This window comes from Hypanus sabinus, chromosome X2 (genome assembly GCF_030144855.1).
Source record: "Hypanus sabinus isolate sHypSab1 chromosome X2, sHypSab1.hap1, whole genome shotgun sequence".
In the NCBI taxonomy this organism is placed as follows: Eukaryota; Metazoa; Chordata; class Chondrichthyes; order Myliobatiformes; family Dasyatidae; genus Hypanus; species Hypanus sabinus.
This window is the reverse complement of record NC_082739.1, coordinates 1,802,462-1,823,024: the sequence shown is the minus strand read 5'-3', so window position 1 is coordinate 1,823,024 and position 20,563 is coordinate 1,802,462. Positions and strand designations below refer to the sequence as shown.

Here is a 20,563-nt window from a genome sequence, read left to right as displayed (position 1 = left end):
CTTGTGAGACTTCACTCTCTTTAAAGACAGTCTAACATCGGCCTCTGAGACGGAGATCACAGGGTCATCAGGTGCAGCAGGGATCTTCACAGCTGTAGTTGTGCTCTCCCTTTCAAAACGGGCATAGAAGTCGTTGAGTTCATCTGGTAGTGAAGCATCACTGCCATTCATACTATTAACCATATAACCAAATAACAATCACAGCACGGAAACAGGCCATCTCGGCCCTCCTAGTCCGTGCCGAACCCTTAATCTCACCTAGTCCCACCTACCCGCACTCAGCCCATAACCCTCCACTCCTTTCCTGTCCATATACCTATCCAATTTTACCTTAAATGACACAACTGAACTGGCCTCTACTACATCTACAGGAAGCTCATTCCACACAGCTATCATTCTCTGAGTAAAGAAATACCCCCTCGTGTTTCCCTTAAACTTCTGCCCCCTAACTCTCAAATCATGTCCTCTCATTTGAATCTCCCCTACTCTCAATGGAAACAGCCTATTCACATCAACTCTATCTATCCCTCTCAAAATTTTAAATACCTCAATCAAATCCCCCCTCAACCTTCTACACTCTAATGAAAAGAGACCTAACTTGTTCAACCTTTCTCTGTAACTTAAGTGCTGAAACCCAGGTAACATCCTAGTAAATCGTCTCTGCACTCTCTCTAATTTATTGATATCTTTCCTATAATTCGGTGACCAGAACTGTACACAATATTCCAAATTTGGCCTTACCAATGCTTTGTACAATTTTAACATTACATCCCAACTTCTGTACTCAATGCTCTGATTTATAAAGGCCAGCGTTCCAAAAGCCTTCTTCACCACCCTATCTACATGAGACTCCACCTTCAGGGAACTACGCACTGTTATTCCTAGATCTCTCTGTTCCACTGCATTCCTCAATGCCCTACCATTTACCCTGTATGTTCTATTTGGATTATTCCTGCCAAAATGTAGAACCTCACATTTCTCAGCATTAAACTCCATCTGCCAACGTTCAGCCCATTCTTCTAACCAGCATAAATCTCCCTGCAAGCTTTGAAAACCCACCTCATTATCCACAACACCTCCTACCTTAGTATCATCGGCATACTTACTAATCCAATTTACCACCCCCCATCATCCAGATCATTTATGGATATTACAAACAACATTGGGCCCAAAACAGATCCCTGAGGCACCCCGCTAGTCACCGGCCTCCATCCCAATAAACAATTATCCACCACTACTCTCTGGCATCTCCCATCTAGCCACTGTTGAATCCATTTTATTACTCCAGCAATAATACCTAACGATTGAACCTTCTTAACTAACCTTCCATGTGGAACTTTGTCAAAGGCCTTGCTGAAGTCCATATAGACTACATCCACTGCCTTACCCTCGTCAACATTCCTTGTAACTTCTTCAAAAAATTCAATAAGGTTTGTCAAACATGACCTTCCACGCACAAATCCATGCTGGCTACTCCTAATCAGATCCTGTCTATCCAGATAATTATAAATACTATCTCTAAGAATACTTTCCATTAATTTACCCACCACTGATGTCAAACTGACAGGTCTATAATTGCTAGGCTTACTTCTAGAACCCTTTTTAAACAATGGAACCACATGAGCAATACGCCAATCCTCCAGCACAATTCCCGTTTCTAATGACATCTGAAAGATCTCCGTCAGAGCTCCTGCTATCTCTACACAGACTTCCCTCAAGGTCCTGGGGAATATCCTGTCAGGACCCGGAGATTTATCTACTTTTAAATTTCTTAAAAGTGCCAGTACTTCCACCTCTTTAATTGTCATAGGCTCCATAACTTCCTTACTTGTTTCCCACACCTTACACAATTCAATATCCTTCTCCTTAGTGAATACCAAAGAGAAGAAATCATTCAAAATCTCTCCCATCTCCCTCGTCTCCACACATAGCTGACCACCCTGATTCTCTAAGGGACCAATTTTATCCCTCACTATCCTCTTGCTTTTAATATAACTGTAGAAACCTTTCGGATTTACTTTCACCCTATTTGCCAAACCAACCTCGTATCTTCTTTTAGCTTTTCTAATCTCTTTCTTAAGGTTCCTTTTACATTCTTTATACTCCTCGAGCAATTCCTTTACTCCATGCTGCCTATATCTATTGTAGGCATCCCTCTTTTTCCGAACCAAGTTTCTAATATCCCTTGAAAACCATGGTGCTTTCAACCTAACAGGAACATAAAGATTCTGTACCCTCATAATTTCACCCTTAAATGACCTCCATTTCTCTATTACATCCTTCCCATAAAACAACTTGACCCAATCCACTCTCTCTAAATCCCTTCGCATCTCCTCAAAGTTAGCCTTTCTCCAATCAAAAATCTCAACTCTAGGTCCAGTCCTGTCCTTCTCCATAATTATATTGAAGCTAATGCTATTGTGATCACTGGACCCGAAGTGCTCCCCAACACATACATCTGTCAGCTGACCTATCGCATTCCCTAACAGGAGATCCAACACTGCCCCATCTCCAGTCGGTACTTCTATGTATTGTTGCAAAAAACTATCCTGCACACATTTCACAAACTCTAAACCATCCAGCCCTTTTACAGAATGAGCTTCCCAGTCTACGTGTGGAAAATTAAAATCTCCCACAATCACCACCTTGTGTTTACTACAAATATCTGCTATCTCCTTACACATTTGCTTTTCCAACTCACGCTCCCCATTAGGTGGCCTATAAAACACTCCTATCAGTGTTACTACACCTTTCCCATTCCTCAATTCCACCCAAATAGCCTCCCTAGAGGAGCTCTCTAATCTATCCTTCCAAAGCACCGCCATAAGATTTTCTCGGACAAGCAATGCAACACCTCCTCCTCTGGCCCCTCCTACTCTATCACATCTGAAGCAACTAAATCCAGGAATATTTAGTTGCCAATCACACCCTTCCTGCAACCATGTTTCACTAATAGCTACAACATCATAATTTCAGGTAGCAATCCACGCTTTAACCTCATCCACCTTTCTTACAATGCTCCTAGCACTATTGGGTTTCACTTTGTAGGAAGTAATGTCTTGCAGACACTGCCAGGGTTGTCATGCATCCGATGTCACCTCCAATCTCGTTCGAAATCATCTCTTCACCCTTGAAATAGCCCTCTGCAAATCATACCTGGTTTTCTGGTACAGGCCTGGGTCGCCAGACTTGAATGCCACAGATCCAGCCTTCAGCAGACGACGTACCTCCTGGTTCATCCACGGCTTTTGGTTTGGGAATGTACAGCAAGTCTTTGTAGGCACACACTCATCCACACAGGTTTTAATGAAGTCGGTAACAACTACAGTATTCTCATCCAGGTTCGAAGATGAATCCCTGAATACAGTCCAGTCCACCAATTCAAAGCAGTCCTGTAGGCGCTCCTGTGCTTCCCTTGTCCAAACCGTCTTGTCCTCACTACTGGTGCTGCAGTCTTCAGTCTCTGCCTGTACTCAGGGAGTAGGAGTACAGCCAGGTGATCAGACTTCCCCAAGTGAGGGCGTGGAATAGCACAGTAGGCATTCTTGATGGTGGTGTAGCAATGGTCCAGTGTGTTGTTTCCTCTGGCATTGCAAGTGATCTGTTGAGTGATTTTTTTCAGACTGGCCTGGTTAAAATCTCCCAAAATGATGGTGAAGGCATTAGGGTGCGCTGTTTCGTGCATGTTGATCCCATTGCTCAGATCATCTAAAGCCTGCTTGACATTGACCTGAGATGGAATGTGTACTGTTACCAAAACGACCCCAGAGAACTCCCGTGGTAGGTAAAAGGGACGGCACTTAACTACTAGATATTCCAGGTCTGGTGAGCAGAATTGGGACAGCACTCGATGGGCCAAATGGGCTACTTCTGCTCTTATATCTTATGGTTTTAAATATATTTACTGAGGCAGCCTCCACTGCTTCATTGGGCAGAGAATTCCACAGATTCACCACTCTCTGGGAAAAGCAGTTCCTCCTCATCTCCATCCTAAATCTACTCCCCGAATCCTGAGGCTATGTCCCCTAGTTCTAGTCTCATCTACCAGTGAAAACAACTTTCCTGCCTCTATCTTATATAACCATATAACAATTACAGCACAGAAACAGGCCATCTCGGCCCTTCTAGTCCATGCCAAACACTAACTCCCACCTGGTCCCACCGACCTGCACTCAGCCCATAAGCCTCCATTTCTTTCCTGTCCATATACCTACCCAATTTTACTTTAAATGACAATATCAAACCTGCCTCTACCACTTCTACTGGAAGCTCGTTCCACGCAGCTACCACTCTCTGAGTGAAGAAGTTCCCCCTCGTGCTACCCCTAAATTTTTGCCCCTTAACACTCAACTCATGTCCTCTTGTTTGAATCTCCCCTGCTCTCAATGGAAAACACTCAACCAGTCAAAATGCTCTCCACAGTACGTTTGCAGAAATTTACAAGAATGGTGCAGTAACCAAAGAGTTACAGATTAGTAGGTTAATTGGTCACATGTGTAATTGGGCGGCACAGGGTTGTTGGGCCAGAAGGGCCTGTTAGTGGAGTTAGTTCAGTGTTGAGGTAAGAGTTGTCTATGCTGGTTTAAGAGCCTGATGGATGTAGGGTAATAACTATTCCTGAACCTGGTGGTGTGGGTCCCAAAGCTCCTGTACTGATGGCAGCAGCGAGAAGAGAACATGGCCTGTGTAGTGAAAGGGAGGGGGTGGTCCTTGATGCTGGATGTCAGTTCGGTAGTGCTTCACATGAGCTGAAGTTGAACTAGGAAAGCTGAATGCTGCAGATGATATAAAGAAGGGATTGCAGTGAGCCTGTATCCCAGCTGCTCCTGTGTATAATTGCATTGTTTTCTGCTCCAGGTAGTTACTGTGATCATTTCCACAGTGGCCCTTTCTTCCATTTATATGAGGAACTGAGGCAGAGGTACGCTCAAAGTTCAAAATAAATTCATTATCAAAGTATGTAGTATATAGTATCACCATATACTATCTTGAAATTCTTTTTTCTTGCAGGCATTTACAGGGAAATAAAGAAATACAATAATTTATGAAATACTATTGTTTGTCAAAAAGAATAACCTGCAAATCAGCGAACAGGAATAAAAACAAGGGTGGTGGAAACAGACGAAACAAAAGTCTTTGTTCTTGCCATGTGATGACAGAAAAGGAGGTGGCCATTTTGTGAACTATTTAGTAAATTGATCCTTGCTATGGGATAACTTAATCAGAGCAGTTGAATATAAACACAAGTTTCTGTTAATGATCTGCTAAACCTGAGACCATCCTCAGATAAGCTGTTTATTATGTATGGCAAGTTTGCAGAAGGACCAGCCTGCTGTTTGGATGACTTGGTTGGACTGGCTTGAACAAGTCTGTTGGACAGAACAAAAGAAATCACCCAAGGCAAGAGCCATAAGAAAAACTGCTGTAGCCCTGCACTAAATTAGAATCGGAATCAGGTTTATTATCACTGGCATGTGTTGAGAAGTTTGTTAACTTAGCTGTTCAATGCAATACATAATAACAGAAGAAAAAAATAATAAGTAAGTAAATCAATTACAGTATACACATAATAAAGAGATTAAAAACGTGCAAAAAACAGAAATAGTGTATACAGCATTTTAAAAAAAGTGAGGTAGTGTCCAAGGGTTCAATGTCCATTTGGGAATTGGATGACAGAGGGGAAGAAGCTGTTCCTGAATCACTGAGTGTGTGCCTTCAGGCTTGTCTGTGGAGACAAACAATCGCAGAAGTGGATGATCCCACATTGGAAACATGGAGAATCCAACTGCAATTTGCCTATCACAATAGTTCTACAGCAGATGCAATCTGCTTTGGATCACCTGGACAATGGTAATACCTACGTCTGGCTATTGTTTATTGACTACAGCTTGGCATTCAGCACAATCATACCCTCAGTTCTAATCAAAAAGCTTCAGAACCCTGGGTCTCTGCAACTGGATCCTCACCAGGAGACAGCAGTCAGTGCGGATCAGAAATAACATCGCCTCACTGACAATCAACACTGACACACCTCAACAATGCATGCCCACTGCTCTACTCTCTCTACTCCCACGACTGTGTGGCTAGACAGCTCAAAGGCTATTTGTCGATGACACAACTATTGTTGGCAGAATTTCAGATGGTGATGGGGTGTACAGGAGTGAGATAGATCAGCTGGTTGAGTGGTGTTGCAACAACAACAATGTCAGTAAGAACAAGGAATCGTTTGTGGACTTCAGAAAAGGGGAGTCAAGGGAAATATCAGCAGTCCTCATCGGGGGATCAGAAGTGGAAGGGGTGAGCAGTTTCAAATTCCTGGGTGTCAACATCTCTGAAAATCTGTTCTGGACCCAACACAGTGATACAATTACAAAGAAGGCATATCAGTGCCTGTATTTCATTAGGTGTTTGAGGAGACTTGACATTGCACCAAAGACACTCGCAAATTTCTACAAATATACTGTGGAGAGCATTCTAACTGATTGCATCACAATCTGGAAAGGAGGGGCTACTGCACAGAATCAGAAAAAGTTGTAGAAAGTTGTAAACTCAGCGAGCTTCGTCATGGACACTAGCCTCACCAGCATCAAGGACACCTTCAATAGGCAATGCCTCAAAAAAGCATTGTCCATCACTGAGGGCCCCCATCTCCCATGTCATGCCCTCTTCTCATTGCTACCATCAAGGAGGAGATAAGACCATAAGACATAGGAGCAGAATTAGGCTATCCGGCCCATCGAGTCTGCTCTGCCACTCCATCATGGCTGATCCTTTTTTTCTATCTCTTCCTCTTCAGTATTGGGAGTTTAGAACTTATTTCCTTGAACACCTTGTAATCCTGATCTACACCCGTGCTTCCTCTGAGGTGTCCTCCATGGGCACTTCCGACCACAATCGGTATTGGTGGTATTGAGGTATTGATGGGAGAGGTTGCACAAGTATGTGATTGGGAAGGGAATATTGGTTAAACTGAGATGTACACTCAGTGGGCTCTTTGTTAGGTACAGGAGTGGGACCTGGTGTGGTCTTCTCCTGTGGTAGCCCATCCACTTCAAGGTTAGACATGTTGTGCACGTTGTACACTACTGTTGTAACGTGTGGTTATTTGAGTTACTGTTAGCTTGAACCAGTCTGGCCATTCTCCTCTGACCTCTCTCATTAACAAGGTGTTCTCACCCACAGAACTGTCACTCACTGGATTTTTTTCTTTTTTTTGTTTTTTTTACACCATTCTCTGTAAACTCTAGGGACCGTTGTGCAAGAAAATCCCAGAAGATAACAGTTCCTGAGTTACTCACAGAACCCCATCTGGTACCAACAATCATTCCATGGTCAAATCCCTCAGATCACATTTCTTCTCCATTCTGACGTTTGGTTTGAACAACAACTGAACCTCTTGACCATTTCTGCATGCTTTTATGCATTGAATTGCTGTCACATGGTTGGCTAATTAGATATTTGCATTATCGAGCAGATGTATGGGTTTATCTAATAAAGTGACTTCTAGATAAAGAGGGATCTGAAATGTAGCATAACAGGTGGGTTTGTACCCCACTCTCCCTCTCCCCTCTCCTGGAATAATTTTAGAAAACAGACAAAGAAGTAGATATTTTTGCTGTTCTGCTTTGCAGTTTGATTTTTGTATAGTACCTGAATTCCAATTAAACACTTCATGCTTAACAGCCGTGCCCATCGGTCTTAGTTTAGAACTGACTGAGCCGCAACACCATTCTGTTCTCACAGAACCACCATGTTCATAAACAGCTACTACCCTTCAACCATCAGGCTCCTGAACCAGTGTGGATAACTTCACTCACCTCACTCTGAATTGCTTCCACAACTTACAGACTCACTTTCAATGACTCTACAACTCGTGCTCTTGATATTTATTTATTTATGTATCTAGGTACCCATCTGGCCATTTATTTATTTATTTATTTATTGCCTGCCTGCCTATTTATTTATTATTTTGTTTTTCTTCTTGGAATTGCATAATTTGTTGTCTTTTGCATATTTGGTTGTTTTTCCATCTTTGATTCTATTGTGTTTCTTTGTATTTACTGTGAATGCTGCAAGAAAATGAAACTCAGAGTAGTATATGGTGACTATCAGAGCTTTCAGCAGGATCTGGAAAAATGGGCTGAAAAATGGCAGAGAGAATTGAATGCAGACAAGTGCGAGGTATTGCACTTCAGTAGGACCAATCAGGGTGGGTCTTACACAGTGAACGGTCGGGCACTGAGGCACGTGGCAGAACAAAGGGATCTGGGAATACGGGTACATAATTTGTTGAAAATGGCATCAGAGGTAGATGGGGTCCATAAAGAAAGCTTTTGGCACAATGACCCTCATAAATCAATGTACTGAGTACAGAAGATGGGATGTTATGTTGCTGTTGTATAAGACATTGGTGAGGCCTAATTTGGGGTACTGTATGCAGTTTTGGTCACCTACCTACAGGAAAAATGTAAACAGGGTTGAAAGAGTACTGACAAACTTACAAGGATGTTGGTGGGATTGGTGGATCTGAACTATGTAGAAAGATTGAATAGGTTAGGACTTCATTTCTTGGAACAAAGAAGATTGAGATGAGATTTGATAGAGCTATAGATGAGAGGTATAGATAGGGTAACTGCAAGCAGGCTTTATCCACTGTGACACAAAAAAAATGCTGGAGGAACACAGCAGGCCAGGCAGCATTGATAGGGAGAAGCGCTGTCGACGTTTCGGGCCGAGACCCTTTGTCAGGATGATGCTGCCTGGCCTGCTGTGTTCTACCAGCATTTTGTGTGTTGTTGTTTGAATTTCCAGCATCTGCAGATTTCCTCGTGTTTGCTCTTTATCCACTGTAGTTGGGTGGGACTACAACCAGAGGTCATGAATTAACGGTGAAAGGTGAGGAGTTTAAGGGGAACATGAGGGGAAATTTCTTCACTCAGAGGGTTGTGAGAGGGTGGAATTAGCTGCCAGCACAAGTGGTGCATGCAAGCTTGATTTCAACCTTGAAGGGAAGTTTGGATAGGTCGGGGGTCGGCAACCCGCGGCTCCAGAGCCACATGCGGCTCTTTTACCTCTGTACTGCGGCTCCCTGTTGCTTTGGGAAATAATTGGTCTTTTGCAGCATCCGCGCCCATGGGGGCCAGGTTGAGGGAGGCTTAAAAGCAAGGCTGTTTAGTTCGAATAAAGTTATTCGACTGCAGTTTACTGACTGCGTGAGCACACCGCTACAACGTGTTTTTATCGCTATTAATATACGTCACCACTGCCAATACCTGACACCCGTCAGTGCGCGATTTCTTTAATTTTTCGATCCAAGGTAAGCCAACTATGGAGAATTCTAAAAAAAGAAAAGTGACTAAAGAAAACAGAACGTTTAATGATACGTGGACAGATTCATTTGCTTTCACTGTTGACGAGACTGGTTTACCGGTATGCTTAATATGCAATGAGAAACTAGCAAACAACAAAAAGTCAAATGTTGCAAAGCATTTCTAGAATAAACACGCAGCCTTTGCTCAAAAATATCCGGATGGAGATGAGAGTAAAAAAGCCGTTTCAGAACTGATGCGGAAGGTTGATCTGAGCAAAAATCATTTCAAGCAATGGATGAAGTCCGGAAAACCAACGACATACGCTAGTTATATTGCCGCTCAGGAAATAGTCAGGCATGGGAAGCAGTTTACAGATGGTGAATATATAACAGAATCTTTCATTAAGATTTCAGAACATCTATTCACGGACTTTAAAAACAAGAGTGAAATTGTGCAGAAAATCAGGGATATGCCCCTCTCTGCAAAGACTGTCAAAGACAGAACCATAAAAATGGCAGAAGACATCACAAGACAGCAAATTAAAGACATCAATTCAGCTGTGGCCTACTCGATTGCCTGTGACGAGTCTAAAGACAAAGGTGATATTGAACAAATAGCGTTGTTCTGCCGGTATGTAAACTCTGCCGGGCCACAGGAAGAACTGATTGAGTTGATACCTCTAAAAGACCAAACACGGGGGGAGGACATCTGTGAGGCTGTCTTGAATTGTTTAAGAGCCAAAGGAATAAAGACCACCCACCTGGTGTCAGTAGCTACTGATGGGGCACCGAATATGACGGGAACGCACAAGGGAATTGTGGCTTTACTGCAGAAGTCGCTGGACAGAAAGCTGCTGATTTTTCACTGCATCTTGCACCAAGAGGCACTGTGCGCTCAAACATTTCCTCCAGAATGCACAGAAGTAATGGATGTTGTCATTCAGATTGTCAATAAAATAATGGCAAAAAGTTTAAATCACCGTCAATTCCGTTTGTTACTGGACGAGCTGGAAAGCGCATATTCTGATCTCCTGCTGCACAACAAAGTCCGGTGACTGTCCAGAGGGGAGGTGCTGAAACGCTTTGTCGCGTGTCTGGAAGAAGTGAAAACTTTCCTGGGCAGCAAAGGGCTGGAAAAGCTACACTTCATGGTAGACATGACAGCGCACCTGAACACGCTGACCACAGCTCTTCAGGGGAAAGGACGTACAGCCCTACACATGTTGGAGGAGTTTTGGCATTCGAGCGCAAGTTGACAGTGCTTGCCAGAGATTGACAGAAAGGCACTTTGTCTCACTTCCCCAATTTGAGAGAGTTCAAACAAGGTCACGACATGATAAGTTCGGAGTATTTACATTCTGCAATCATTGCAATGCAAATATCGTTTGGGAAACGCTTCTGTGAGTTCAGAGAGGAAAAAAACACATTATCCTTCCCGGTCACTCCCCCAAGCATCGATTCATCTCTACTGAATACGACTGCATTGGCAGGTGTGAGTAAACCTGATCTTGAGATGGAACTGGCCAAAATAGCCGACAAAGACATATGGGTGTCCAAGTTTAGACGCTTGACAGCAGGCCTTGAAGATGTTGCCCGTCAGAAGGCCGTTCTTGCTCAGAATCAGAAATGGAGTGATATTGAAAACCTCCCTAAACCGGACAAACTTGTGTTCGAAACATGGAATGCTATCCCCGACATTTATGTAAACATTAAAAAGTATGCGCTTGGAGTCCTGTCGATTTATGTATGTGAGCAGGTGTTCTCCAACATGAACTTTATTAAAAACAAACATCGCGCACGCCTCACAGATGACAGCTTGCGATCCTGTGTAAAGATGAAGGTGACGTCATACAGCCCTGATGTGCAGACGCTGTGCGCTGAGGTCCAGGAGCAGAAATCCCATTAACCAAGTATGATACATATTTTAATTGCCTATTATTTTAGGAATATTCATATTTTTTCATTGTTCAGTGAAATAGTCCTTTTATTTTTCAGGTTGACAGCTGGCTGACGTTATTTTTGGTTTGCTGCTGGCGGAAAATTTAAGTTCAGTGTTTTTCATAAATACAAGAAGAACTCAAATAGACATTGAGTATTTTACTTAAAAGTAACCTTCAACCCAACGTCTTTTTTTCGGAGTTCAAAATGTTTTTGTTGCATGCAGAAATGTAATTTCATTTTCTCTGCAGGAGTTCATCAATTTCATAAATGCAACACATTATAGTTTGTTTATACATAGCATAAAGGCAAAAAAAACGTTGTATGCAGTGTTATTTCATTTTAAAAGTCAAACGGGTTTTGCGGCTCCCAGTGTTTTCTTTTCTGTGGGAAACGGGTCCAAGTGGCTCTTTCAGTGGTAAAGGTTGCTGACCCCTGGGATAGGTACATGGTACATGGATGGTAGGGGTATGGAGGGCTTTGGTTCAGATGCAGGTCGACGGGAGTAGGCAGTTTAAATGGTTCGGCATGAACTAGTTAGGCCAAAGGGCCTGTTTCTGTGCTGTGATGTTTTATGACTCTGATATATTAAGGTTATGGTTAGGGTTAATAAATTAAATAATGATAATAATAATACTTTAATAATAAAATTATTCAGAGATACAGTGTGGAATAGGTCCTTCCAGCCCTTTGAGACACATTGCCACCAACAACCCCCGATTTAAACCCTAGCCTAAATCACAGGACAATTTACAATGATCAATTAACTTAACAACAAGTACGTCTTTGAACCATGAGAGGAAACTGGAGCACCCAGAGGAAACCCACTCATTTCATAGGGAGAACAAAGTTCTAAGTAAAATTTATTATCTGAGTACATACATGTCACCACATACAACCCTGAGATTCTTTTTATGTGGGCATACTTAGCAAATCTATTGAACAGAAGCTGTAAACAGGATCAATGGACAACAAACTGCAAATTAAGATATAAATAAATAGCAATAAGTAAAAAGCAGGAAATAACAAGATAGAGAATCCTTAAAGTGAGACCATCGGTTGCGGGAACACCAGAAATACAATGAGTGCATTTATCTCCCTTTGTTCAAGAGCCTAATGGTTGAGGGGTAGTAACTGCTCTTGAACCTGGTGGTGTGAGTCCTGAGGCACGACTACCTTCTACCTGATGGCAGCAGCGAGTAAAGAGCATGGCCTGGGTGGTGAGGATCTTCGATGATGGATGCTGCTTTTCTACGGCAACGTTTCATGTAGATGTTCTCAATGGTTGGGAGGGTTTTACCCGTGATGTACTGGGTCTAATCCTTTTACCTTTCATAGTATTTTCCACTCAAAGGCATTGGTGTTCCCGTACCAGGCCGTAATGCAGCCAGTCAGCACACTTTCCACCTCACATCTAAAGAGGTTTGCCAAGGTTTTCAATGACATGCCGAATCTCTGCAGACTCCTGAGAAAGTAGAGACGCTGTTGTGCTTTATTCACGATAATATTTATATAATGGGTCCAGGATAGGTCCCCTGAGATAGTGACACCCAGGAATTTAAAGTTACTGACCCTCTCCACCTCTGATTATTGGCTCATGGGCCCCTGGTTTCCCTCTCCTGACATCAGTTCCTTGGCCTGTGTGTCAATGAGATGAATACACTCAGATTCCCATCCCCGTGCCCCTCCCACCAGTGTAGAGAAATCAAAAACCAAAGGGCATGGGTTTAAGGTGAAAGATTTAATAGGAACTTGAGGGTCAACTATTTTATATAAGGTGGTACGTGTATGGAATGAGCTGCCAGAGGAAGTGATTGAGGCAGATACAATAGGATAGGATTAGATGGATGTGGGCAAAATGGGAGCAAATTCGGACTAGCTTGGTTTAAGGCATCTTAAAACAGCAGAGGAACAGGCCCATTGGCCCACGCCTAGCCAATTAAACACCTAAGTAAACATATTATTTCTATATCCCTCCATTCTCCGCACATTCAGAACCCTTTAAACATCTCTCATACTTATCTCCAATAGCACCCCTTGCGGAGCATTCCTTGTATCCACCAGTCTCTGTGTTTAAAAACCTGCAAAGCACATCTCCTTTGAACTTACCCCCTTTTACCTTAAATGCATGCCCTCTAGTATTAGACATTTTGATCCTGAAAAGAAGATACCAGCTGAGTAAACTATCTATGCCTCTCATAATCTTATGAACTTCTATGGAGTCTTCCCTTAGCCTTCATCACTCTAGAAAAAACAACAAAAGTTTGTCCAGAATTTCCTTATAGCTAATCTGGGCAACATTTTGGTGAACCTGTTTTTGCATCCTCTCCAAAGCCTCCACACCCTTCCTATAAAAGGACAACCAGAAATGAATCCAATACTCCAGATATGGTCTATAACTAGTTTTATAAACACTGCAAAATCACTCCCAGACTCTTCAATCAGTGTCTCAACTAATAAAGACCACAAAATAAAGGATCAGAATTAGGCCATTTGGCCCATCAAGTCTGCTTTGCCACTTCATCATGGCTGATCCAATTTTCCTCTCAGCCCCAAACTCCTGACCTTCTCCCCATATCCCTTCATGCTCTGACCAATCAAAAATCTATCAACCTCTGCCATAAATATACATAAAGACTTGGCCCCTACAGCCGCCTGTGGCCAAGAATTCCACTGATTAGAATGGGTTTACCATTCATGGTTGTCATGGACCCGCTAGGCTGAAGGACCTGTTTCTGTGTAGTGAAACCATATGATCATTGTGCAAGGCTGCTAGGAACGTAACTGCTTCTTCTTACATTGGACATTCCTCTGTTGTACAAAATGGTGTTTTTCCATCCACGTGGGAATGTGGGGCAGGGCTTCCATTTAATGTCTGATAATACAGCACCCTCTCAGATTGCCAGCATAGTTTTTTTGTGCAAATGACTCCAGACAACATTTTCTGCACACTACTATTTGAACCGAGACAGAGTTGACACGCTAAGCCAAGGAGTTCTGATGAAGGGTCTTAGCCCGAAATGTCGATGGTTCTTTTCCATAGATGCTGTCTGACCTGCTGAGTTTATCCAGCATTTTGTGTGTGTTGTTCTGGATTTCCAGCATCTGCACAATCTCTAGCGTTTAAGCCAAGGAAATTGTTTTTTAATGCATTAAAATTTTGCAAATCTTTGTCCCGCTGTAAAGGAATTAAGCCCAGGGGAAAAATAATAGGCCGCTCTTACTGATGGTTGGAACGGAGCTGGCGGATGACGTCAACCCAGCTCAGTCAGCATTTGTTTACACGGGGGGCCGCTTGTTGCTGCAGCCCGGAGATCCGACGTGTGACCTCAACATTTAGCCGGAGGGAGAGGGCTGGAGAACCGAGAACCTCACAGGAGAGCAGGAGATAAGAGACAGGCTGTATTTAACAAGGAACGGGTCTGAAATTGACTGGTTTCATTGACTTCCTGGTTAGAACGCAAGGACCATTGTCTCTGACCGGAGTCTGAACATGATTGGTCCAGGCTAAAACGATACATTCTCCAGTGGCTGTAGCAGTTTTCTATGACTCCGTTTTTAGTCGCTGGCAATATTTTGCCTCGTTGTTTGTGGGGCCGCTAATGGTTGAGGACATGGCTCCTCACAGCCCAGAAGGCTAGGGAAGCTGCCGGGCGGAGAGAGGGATTACTTCAGCGCCGCTGCTTGCGCAATGCCGGTGGATAATTCGGCATTGCAAGGCAGCATTATGCGACAGCTCTGGAGCCAAACACGTTGCCGGTTAGGGTGGACTTTTTTAATGAATGTATTTCTGCTGGGCTCCTTCGTGCCTTCGGATGTTGGAAAGGGAGTTCTAGGCCAAGAAATTATCCAAGTGAACGGTGCTTTCGACAAAGTCTATCTCGTGGTCGTCAATAACAGCGTCCAAAACATATTCGCTTTCAATCACACGGTTTCTCGGGACAAGGTATTTGTATGTTGTTTAACTTGTAGTTACTATTTCCATCTGTCTGAAGTTTTGCAGCCCTCCCCCAACCTTCCTGTGCTGAAATCACAAGACGTGGACCGGTTCTATATCGTGACAGTAGCGGCGGCGGCCCGGAAGGTGCGGGTTGGCCGATCGTTGCAGCCGGTCAGTGTCAGCCCAGATCCGGTAGGATCGGACCCAAGTCAGCGGCAAAGCCTTGCAACACTTCCCTACAACCGCTGCACGCAGTTGATTTTTGGTGGGTACTGGTGAAAACATACAGAGTAGGGAAACAACCTAGTCCTCTGCATTGTACTTCCAGTAGTCCCTGTTCATTAATATTCTAATTTCTTGTTAAAAACGAGGATAGAAGCTTCCACCGCCCTTGCACAAAGTTTTTTTTTAAATCCGTGTTTTATGTTTATAAACAATTGAAACGGTTTTGATTAGTCATTTAATTTAAGCCTCTGATGTAGAGAACTGCTTCCACACAACTGAAACCATTCTGGTAAAATTTCCCAGCAACCACACGAGAGCCTTCCCATCATTTCTAAAGCGCAAATTAATCTCCAGTTGTTGGGAAAACGCTATTTAAATAAACACTATAAGACATAGGAGCAGAATTAGACCATTCGGTCCCTTGAGTCTGCTCCGCCAGTAAATCATGGCTGATTTATTTTCCCCTTCCACTCCATTCTCGGGGTTTGATGGCTCTGGGCCTGTACTTGTTGAAGTTTAGAAGGATGAAGAATGGTTTCATTTTCCCACTGAAACCCATCGAATGTTGAAAGGCTTAGAGAGGATGTGGAAAGGATCTTTCCTATAGTGGGGGAGTCTAGGACTAGAGTGTACAGCTTCAGACTAGAGAGATGAAGCATTTCTTTAGCCAGAGGGTGGTAAATCTATGGAATTCATTACCACAGATTGCTGTGGAGACTAAGTCTTTGGGTATGTTTAAAGCAGAGATTTAAAGGTTCTTGATTTGTAAGGGTGTCAAAGGTTACAGAGAGAAGCCTTATTTTGGATATAACTCTTGAGAGTATAGGGGGTATTCTGCAGAGCCAGGGATTTCAAGAAGACTCCCAGCCTCCCTGATGGCCTCATTTGTTCCAGGTGCATTGAGATGGAGCTCCTTAGAGACCGTATTAGGGAACTGGAGCTGCATCTCGATGACCTTCAGCTTGTTAGGGAGAGTGAGGAGGTGACAGACAGGAGCTACAGGGAGGTAGTCACCCCAAGGCTACAGGTGACTGTCAGGAGAGGGAAGGGAGAACATCAGATAGTGAAGAGTGCCCCTGAGGTCATCTACCTCAATATTAAGTATCCATTTTGAGTGCTGTTGGGGGGGGGGTTACGTTTTACCTGGGGGAAGCAACAGTGGCCATGCCTCTGGCCATGTGTCTCAGAATGGTAGGGAACTGAAGAGGAAGGCAACAGTAATAGGGGACTCTATTATTAGGAGGATAGATAGGTGATTCTGGGGACTTGAAAAAGAAACACAGATGGTAGTTTGCCTCCCAGGTGCCAGGGTCCGCAAAGTTTCTGAATGTGTCCACAATATCCTGAGAAGGGAGGGTGAACAGCCAGAAGTTGTGGTACATATTGGTACCAACGACGCAGGTAGAAAAAGGGAGGAGGTCCTGAAAACAGAATACAGGGAGTTAGGAAGGAGGTTGAGAAGCAGGACCACAAGGGTAGTAATCTCAGGATTGCTGCCTGTGCCACGCGACAGTGAGAGTAGGAATAGAGTGAGGCGGCAGATAAATGTGTGGCTGAAGAATTGGAGTAGGGGGCAGGGATTCAGATTTCTGGATCGTTGGGACCTCTTCTGGGGCAGGTGTGATCTGTACAAATTGAACGGGTTGCACTTGAATCCAAGGGGGACCAATATCATTGTGGGCAGGTTTGATTGAGCTATTGGGAGTAGTTTAAACTAATATGGCAGGGGGATGGGAGCCAGAATGATAGACCTGAGGATGAGCCAGTAGATGATGGGTGTAACATGGATGTAAGGAAGGACAAGTCAATGACTGGGTATATATAAATGCAGGCAGAGCAAAGAGTTAAATTGTATCAGAGAGGCAAAATTCAAAAGGGCGAAGAATGCAGGACTGAAGGTGCTGTGAATAGCATTTGGAATAAGGTGGATGAACTCGTGACACGTTTAGAGTTTGGTCGGAATGACATTGTGGGCATCACTGAGACATGGCTGAAAGAAGGCCTTGGTTGGGAGTTTAATATCAAAGGATATACTTTATAATGAAAGGACAGGCAGGAAGGTGGTGGTGTGGCTCTGTTGGTAAGAGATGGAATTACGTCTTTAGAAAGAGGTGGCATAGGGTCAGAGAATGTTGAATCTTTGTGGGTGGAGTTAAGAAACTGCAAGGGTAAAAAACCATTATGGGAATCATATATGGGCCTCTAAACAGCAGCCAAGATGTGGGGCTGAGACTGCAAAGGGAGCTGGAAAGAGCATGTAATAAGGGTAATGTCACAATTGTAATGGGGGACTTCAATAAGCAGGAAGATTGGGAAAATCACAAGGGAGGGAATTTGTTGAATGCCTATGATCAGCTTTTTAGAGCAGCTTGTGCTTGAGTCTACTTGGGGAAAGGCTATCTTAGATGGGGTGTTGTGTAATAACCCAGATCTTATCAGTCAGCTTTACATAAAGGAATCCCTTAGAGGCAGTGATCATCATCATGATTAAATTCTTACTGCAGTTTCAAAACGAGAAGCATAACTCACATGCAGCAGTATCGCAATGGAATAAGGGGAATTAGAGAGGCATGAGAGAGGAGCTTGCCCAGGTAGATTGGAGGAGGATACTGGCAGGGATTACAGCAGAGCAGAGGTGGCTGAAATTTCTGGGAATTATTCACAAGGTTCAGGATAGATATGAGATATGTCCCACAGAAGTAGTTATCAAATGGCAAGGCTAGGCAATTGTGGCTGAAAAAGGAAACATAGAAAATAGGTGCAGGAGTAGGCCATTCAAGAATCTATCAACCCCTCCCTTAAATATACATAAATTCTTGACCTCCACAGCTGCCTGTGGCAAGGAATTCCACAGATTCACCACTCTCGGGCTAAAGAAATTCCTCCTTATATCTATTCTAAAAGGATGCCCCTCTAGTCTGAGGGTAAGGAACTGAAGAAGATGACAGCAGTAATAGGGGACTCTATAGTTAGTGGGACAGATAGGCGATTCTGTGTACGTGATGAAGAAACATGGATGGTAGTTTGCCTCCCGGGTGCCTGGGTCTGTGATGTTTCTGATTGCATCCATGATATCCTGAAAAGGGAGGGTGAGCAGCCAGAAGTAATGATGCATATTGGTACCAACAACATAGATAGAAAAACGGAGGAAGTCTTGAAACAGAATACAAGGAGTTGGTAAAGAAGCTGAGAAGCGGGACCTCAAGGGTAGTAATCTCTTGATTGCTGCCTGTGCCACATGACAGTGAGGAAGGACAAGCCAATGACTGGGTCTATATAAATGCAGACAGAGCAAAGAGTTAAATTGTACCACAGAGGCAAAATTTGAAAGGGTGAAGAATGCAGGACTGAAGGTGTTGTATTTAAATGTGCGTAGCATTCGGAATAAGCTGGACGAAAGTGGTGCAATTAGAGATTGGTTGGTGTGACATTGTAGGCATCACTGAGTTGTAGTTGACAGAACGTCATAGTTGGGAGCATAACATCAAAGGATATACTTTGTATCGAAAGGATAGGCAAGAAATCATGGACTGTGGTGCAGCTTTGTTGGTAAGAGATGGAATGACATCTTTAGAAAGAGATAACATGTTTAGAGAATGTTGAATGTTTGTGGGTGGAGTTAAGAAACTGCAAGGATAAAAAAAACATTATGGGAAACATGTAAACCTCCAAATAGTAGCCATGGTGTAGGGTTGAGATTGCAAAGGGAACTAGAAAGGTCATGTAATAAGGGTAATGTCACAATTGTAACGGGGGCCTTTAATATGCAAGGGGACTGGGAAAATCAGGTTGGTGTCAGATCACAAGAGAGGGAATTTGTTTGACGCCTACGAGATGGCATTCTAGAGCAACTTGATCCTACTCGGGGAAATGCCATCTTATATTGGGTGTTGTGCAATAATCCAGATTTTATTAGGGAGCTTAATGTAAAGGAACCTTTAGGAGTCAGTGATCATATGATTGAATTCATACTGCAATTTGAGAGGGAGAAGCATTGTCATGTATCAGTATTGCAATGGAATAAAGAGAATTACAGAGGCATGAGAGAGGAGCTTGCTGAGGTGGATTGGAGAGGGATACTGGCGGGGGTGATGAAAGAGCAGAGGTGGCAGAAGTTCACAAAGTTCAGGATAGATATGTTCCTCAGAGGTAGTTTTCAAATGGCAGGGGTAAGCAACCATAACTGACAAGGGAAGTTGAAGACTGCATAAATTCCAAGGATAAGGCATATAATGTAGCAAAAGTGAGTGGGAATTTGGATGATTGGGAAGCTTTTAAAATCCAACAAAAGGCAACTAAAAAAGCCATAAGGGAAAAGATGAAATATAGGGGCAAACTAGCCAATAATATAAAGTAGGATACTAGAAGTTTTTCAGTTATATAAAGAGTAAAAGGAAGGTGGGAGTTGATGTTGGGCCACTGGAAACTGATGCTGGTGAGGTAGTAATGGAGGACAAAGAAATGGCGGATGAACTCAATAAGTACTTTACATCTATCTTCACTGTGGAAGACACTACCCGTGTGCCAGACGTGTGCGAGTACCAGTGAGCTGGAGTGAGAGCCATTGCTATTACAAAGGAAAAAGTTCTAGGCAAACTGAAAGTTCTTAAGGTGGATATCACTTGGACCAGATGGACTATATCCCAGAGACCTAAGAGCGGTTGCCAAAGAGATAATGGATGCATTGGTGATGATCTTTCAAGAATCACTTGATTATGGCATGGTCCCTTAGGACTGGAAGATTGGAAATGTCACTCCACTCTTTAAGAAGGGAGGAAGGAAAAAGAAGGAAAATTATAGGCCAGTTAACCTAACCTCAGTGGTTGGGAAAGTGTTGGATTCCTTTATTAAGGATGAGGGTTTGGGGTACTTGGAGACTAATGATAAAATATGTCAAAGACAGCATGGTTTTATGTAACCAATCTTGCCCGACAAATCAGTTAAAGTTCTTTGAGGTAGTGACAAGCAGGGTGGGCAAAGAAGAGACCGTAGATGTCATTTACTTGTATTTTCAGAAGGCATTTGATAAGGTGCCATACATGAGGCTGCTTAACAAGATTAAACTCCTATGGTGATACAAGAAAGATACTGGCATGAATAGAGGAATGGCTGACAGGTTGTAGGTAACGAGTGGGAATAAAGGGGTCTTT

The 20,563-nt window shown here is 43.2% G+C and overlaps 1 protein-coding gene across 3 annotated transcripts in view; it reads left to right on the top strand.

The window, feature by feature from the left end:
* The first annotated feature begins 14,516 nt into the window (after positions 1–14,516).
* sidt2 (SID1 transmembrane family, member 2) overlaps positions 14,517–20,563 on the top strand; it is a 121,040-nt gene continuing 114,993 nt past the window's right edge. For all 3 annotated transcript variants that reach the window (XM_059956789.1, XM_059956791.1, XM_059956788.1), the window contains exon 1: positions 14,517–15,194. In XM_059956789.1, coding sequence (XP_059812772.1) covers positions 14,940–15,194 — 255 coding nt within the window. In that variant the 5' untranslated portion in view covers positions 14,517–14,939. The remainder of the gene's footprint in view (positions 15,195–20,563) is intronic.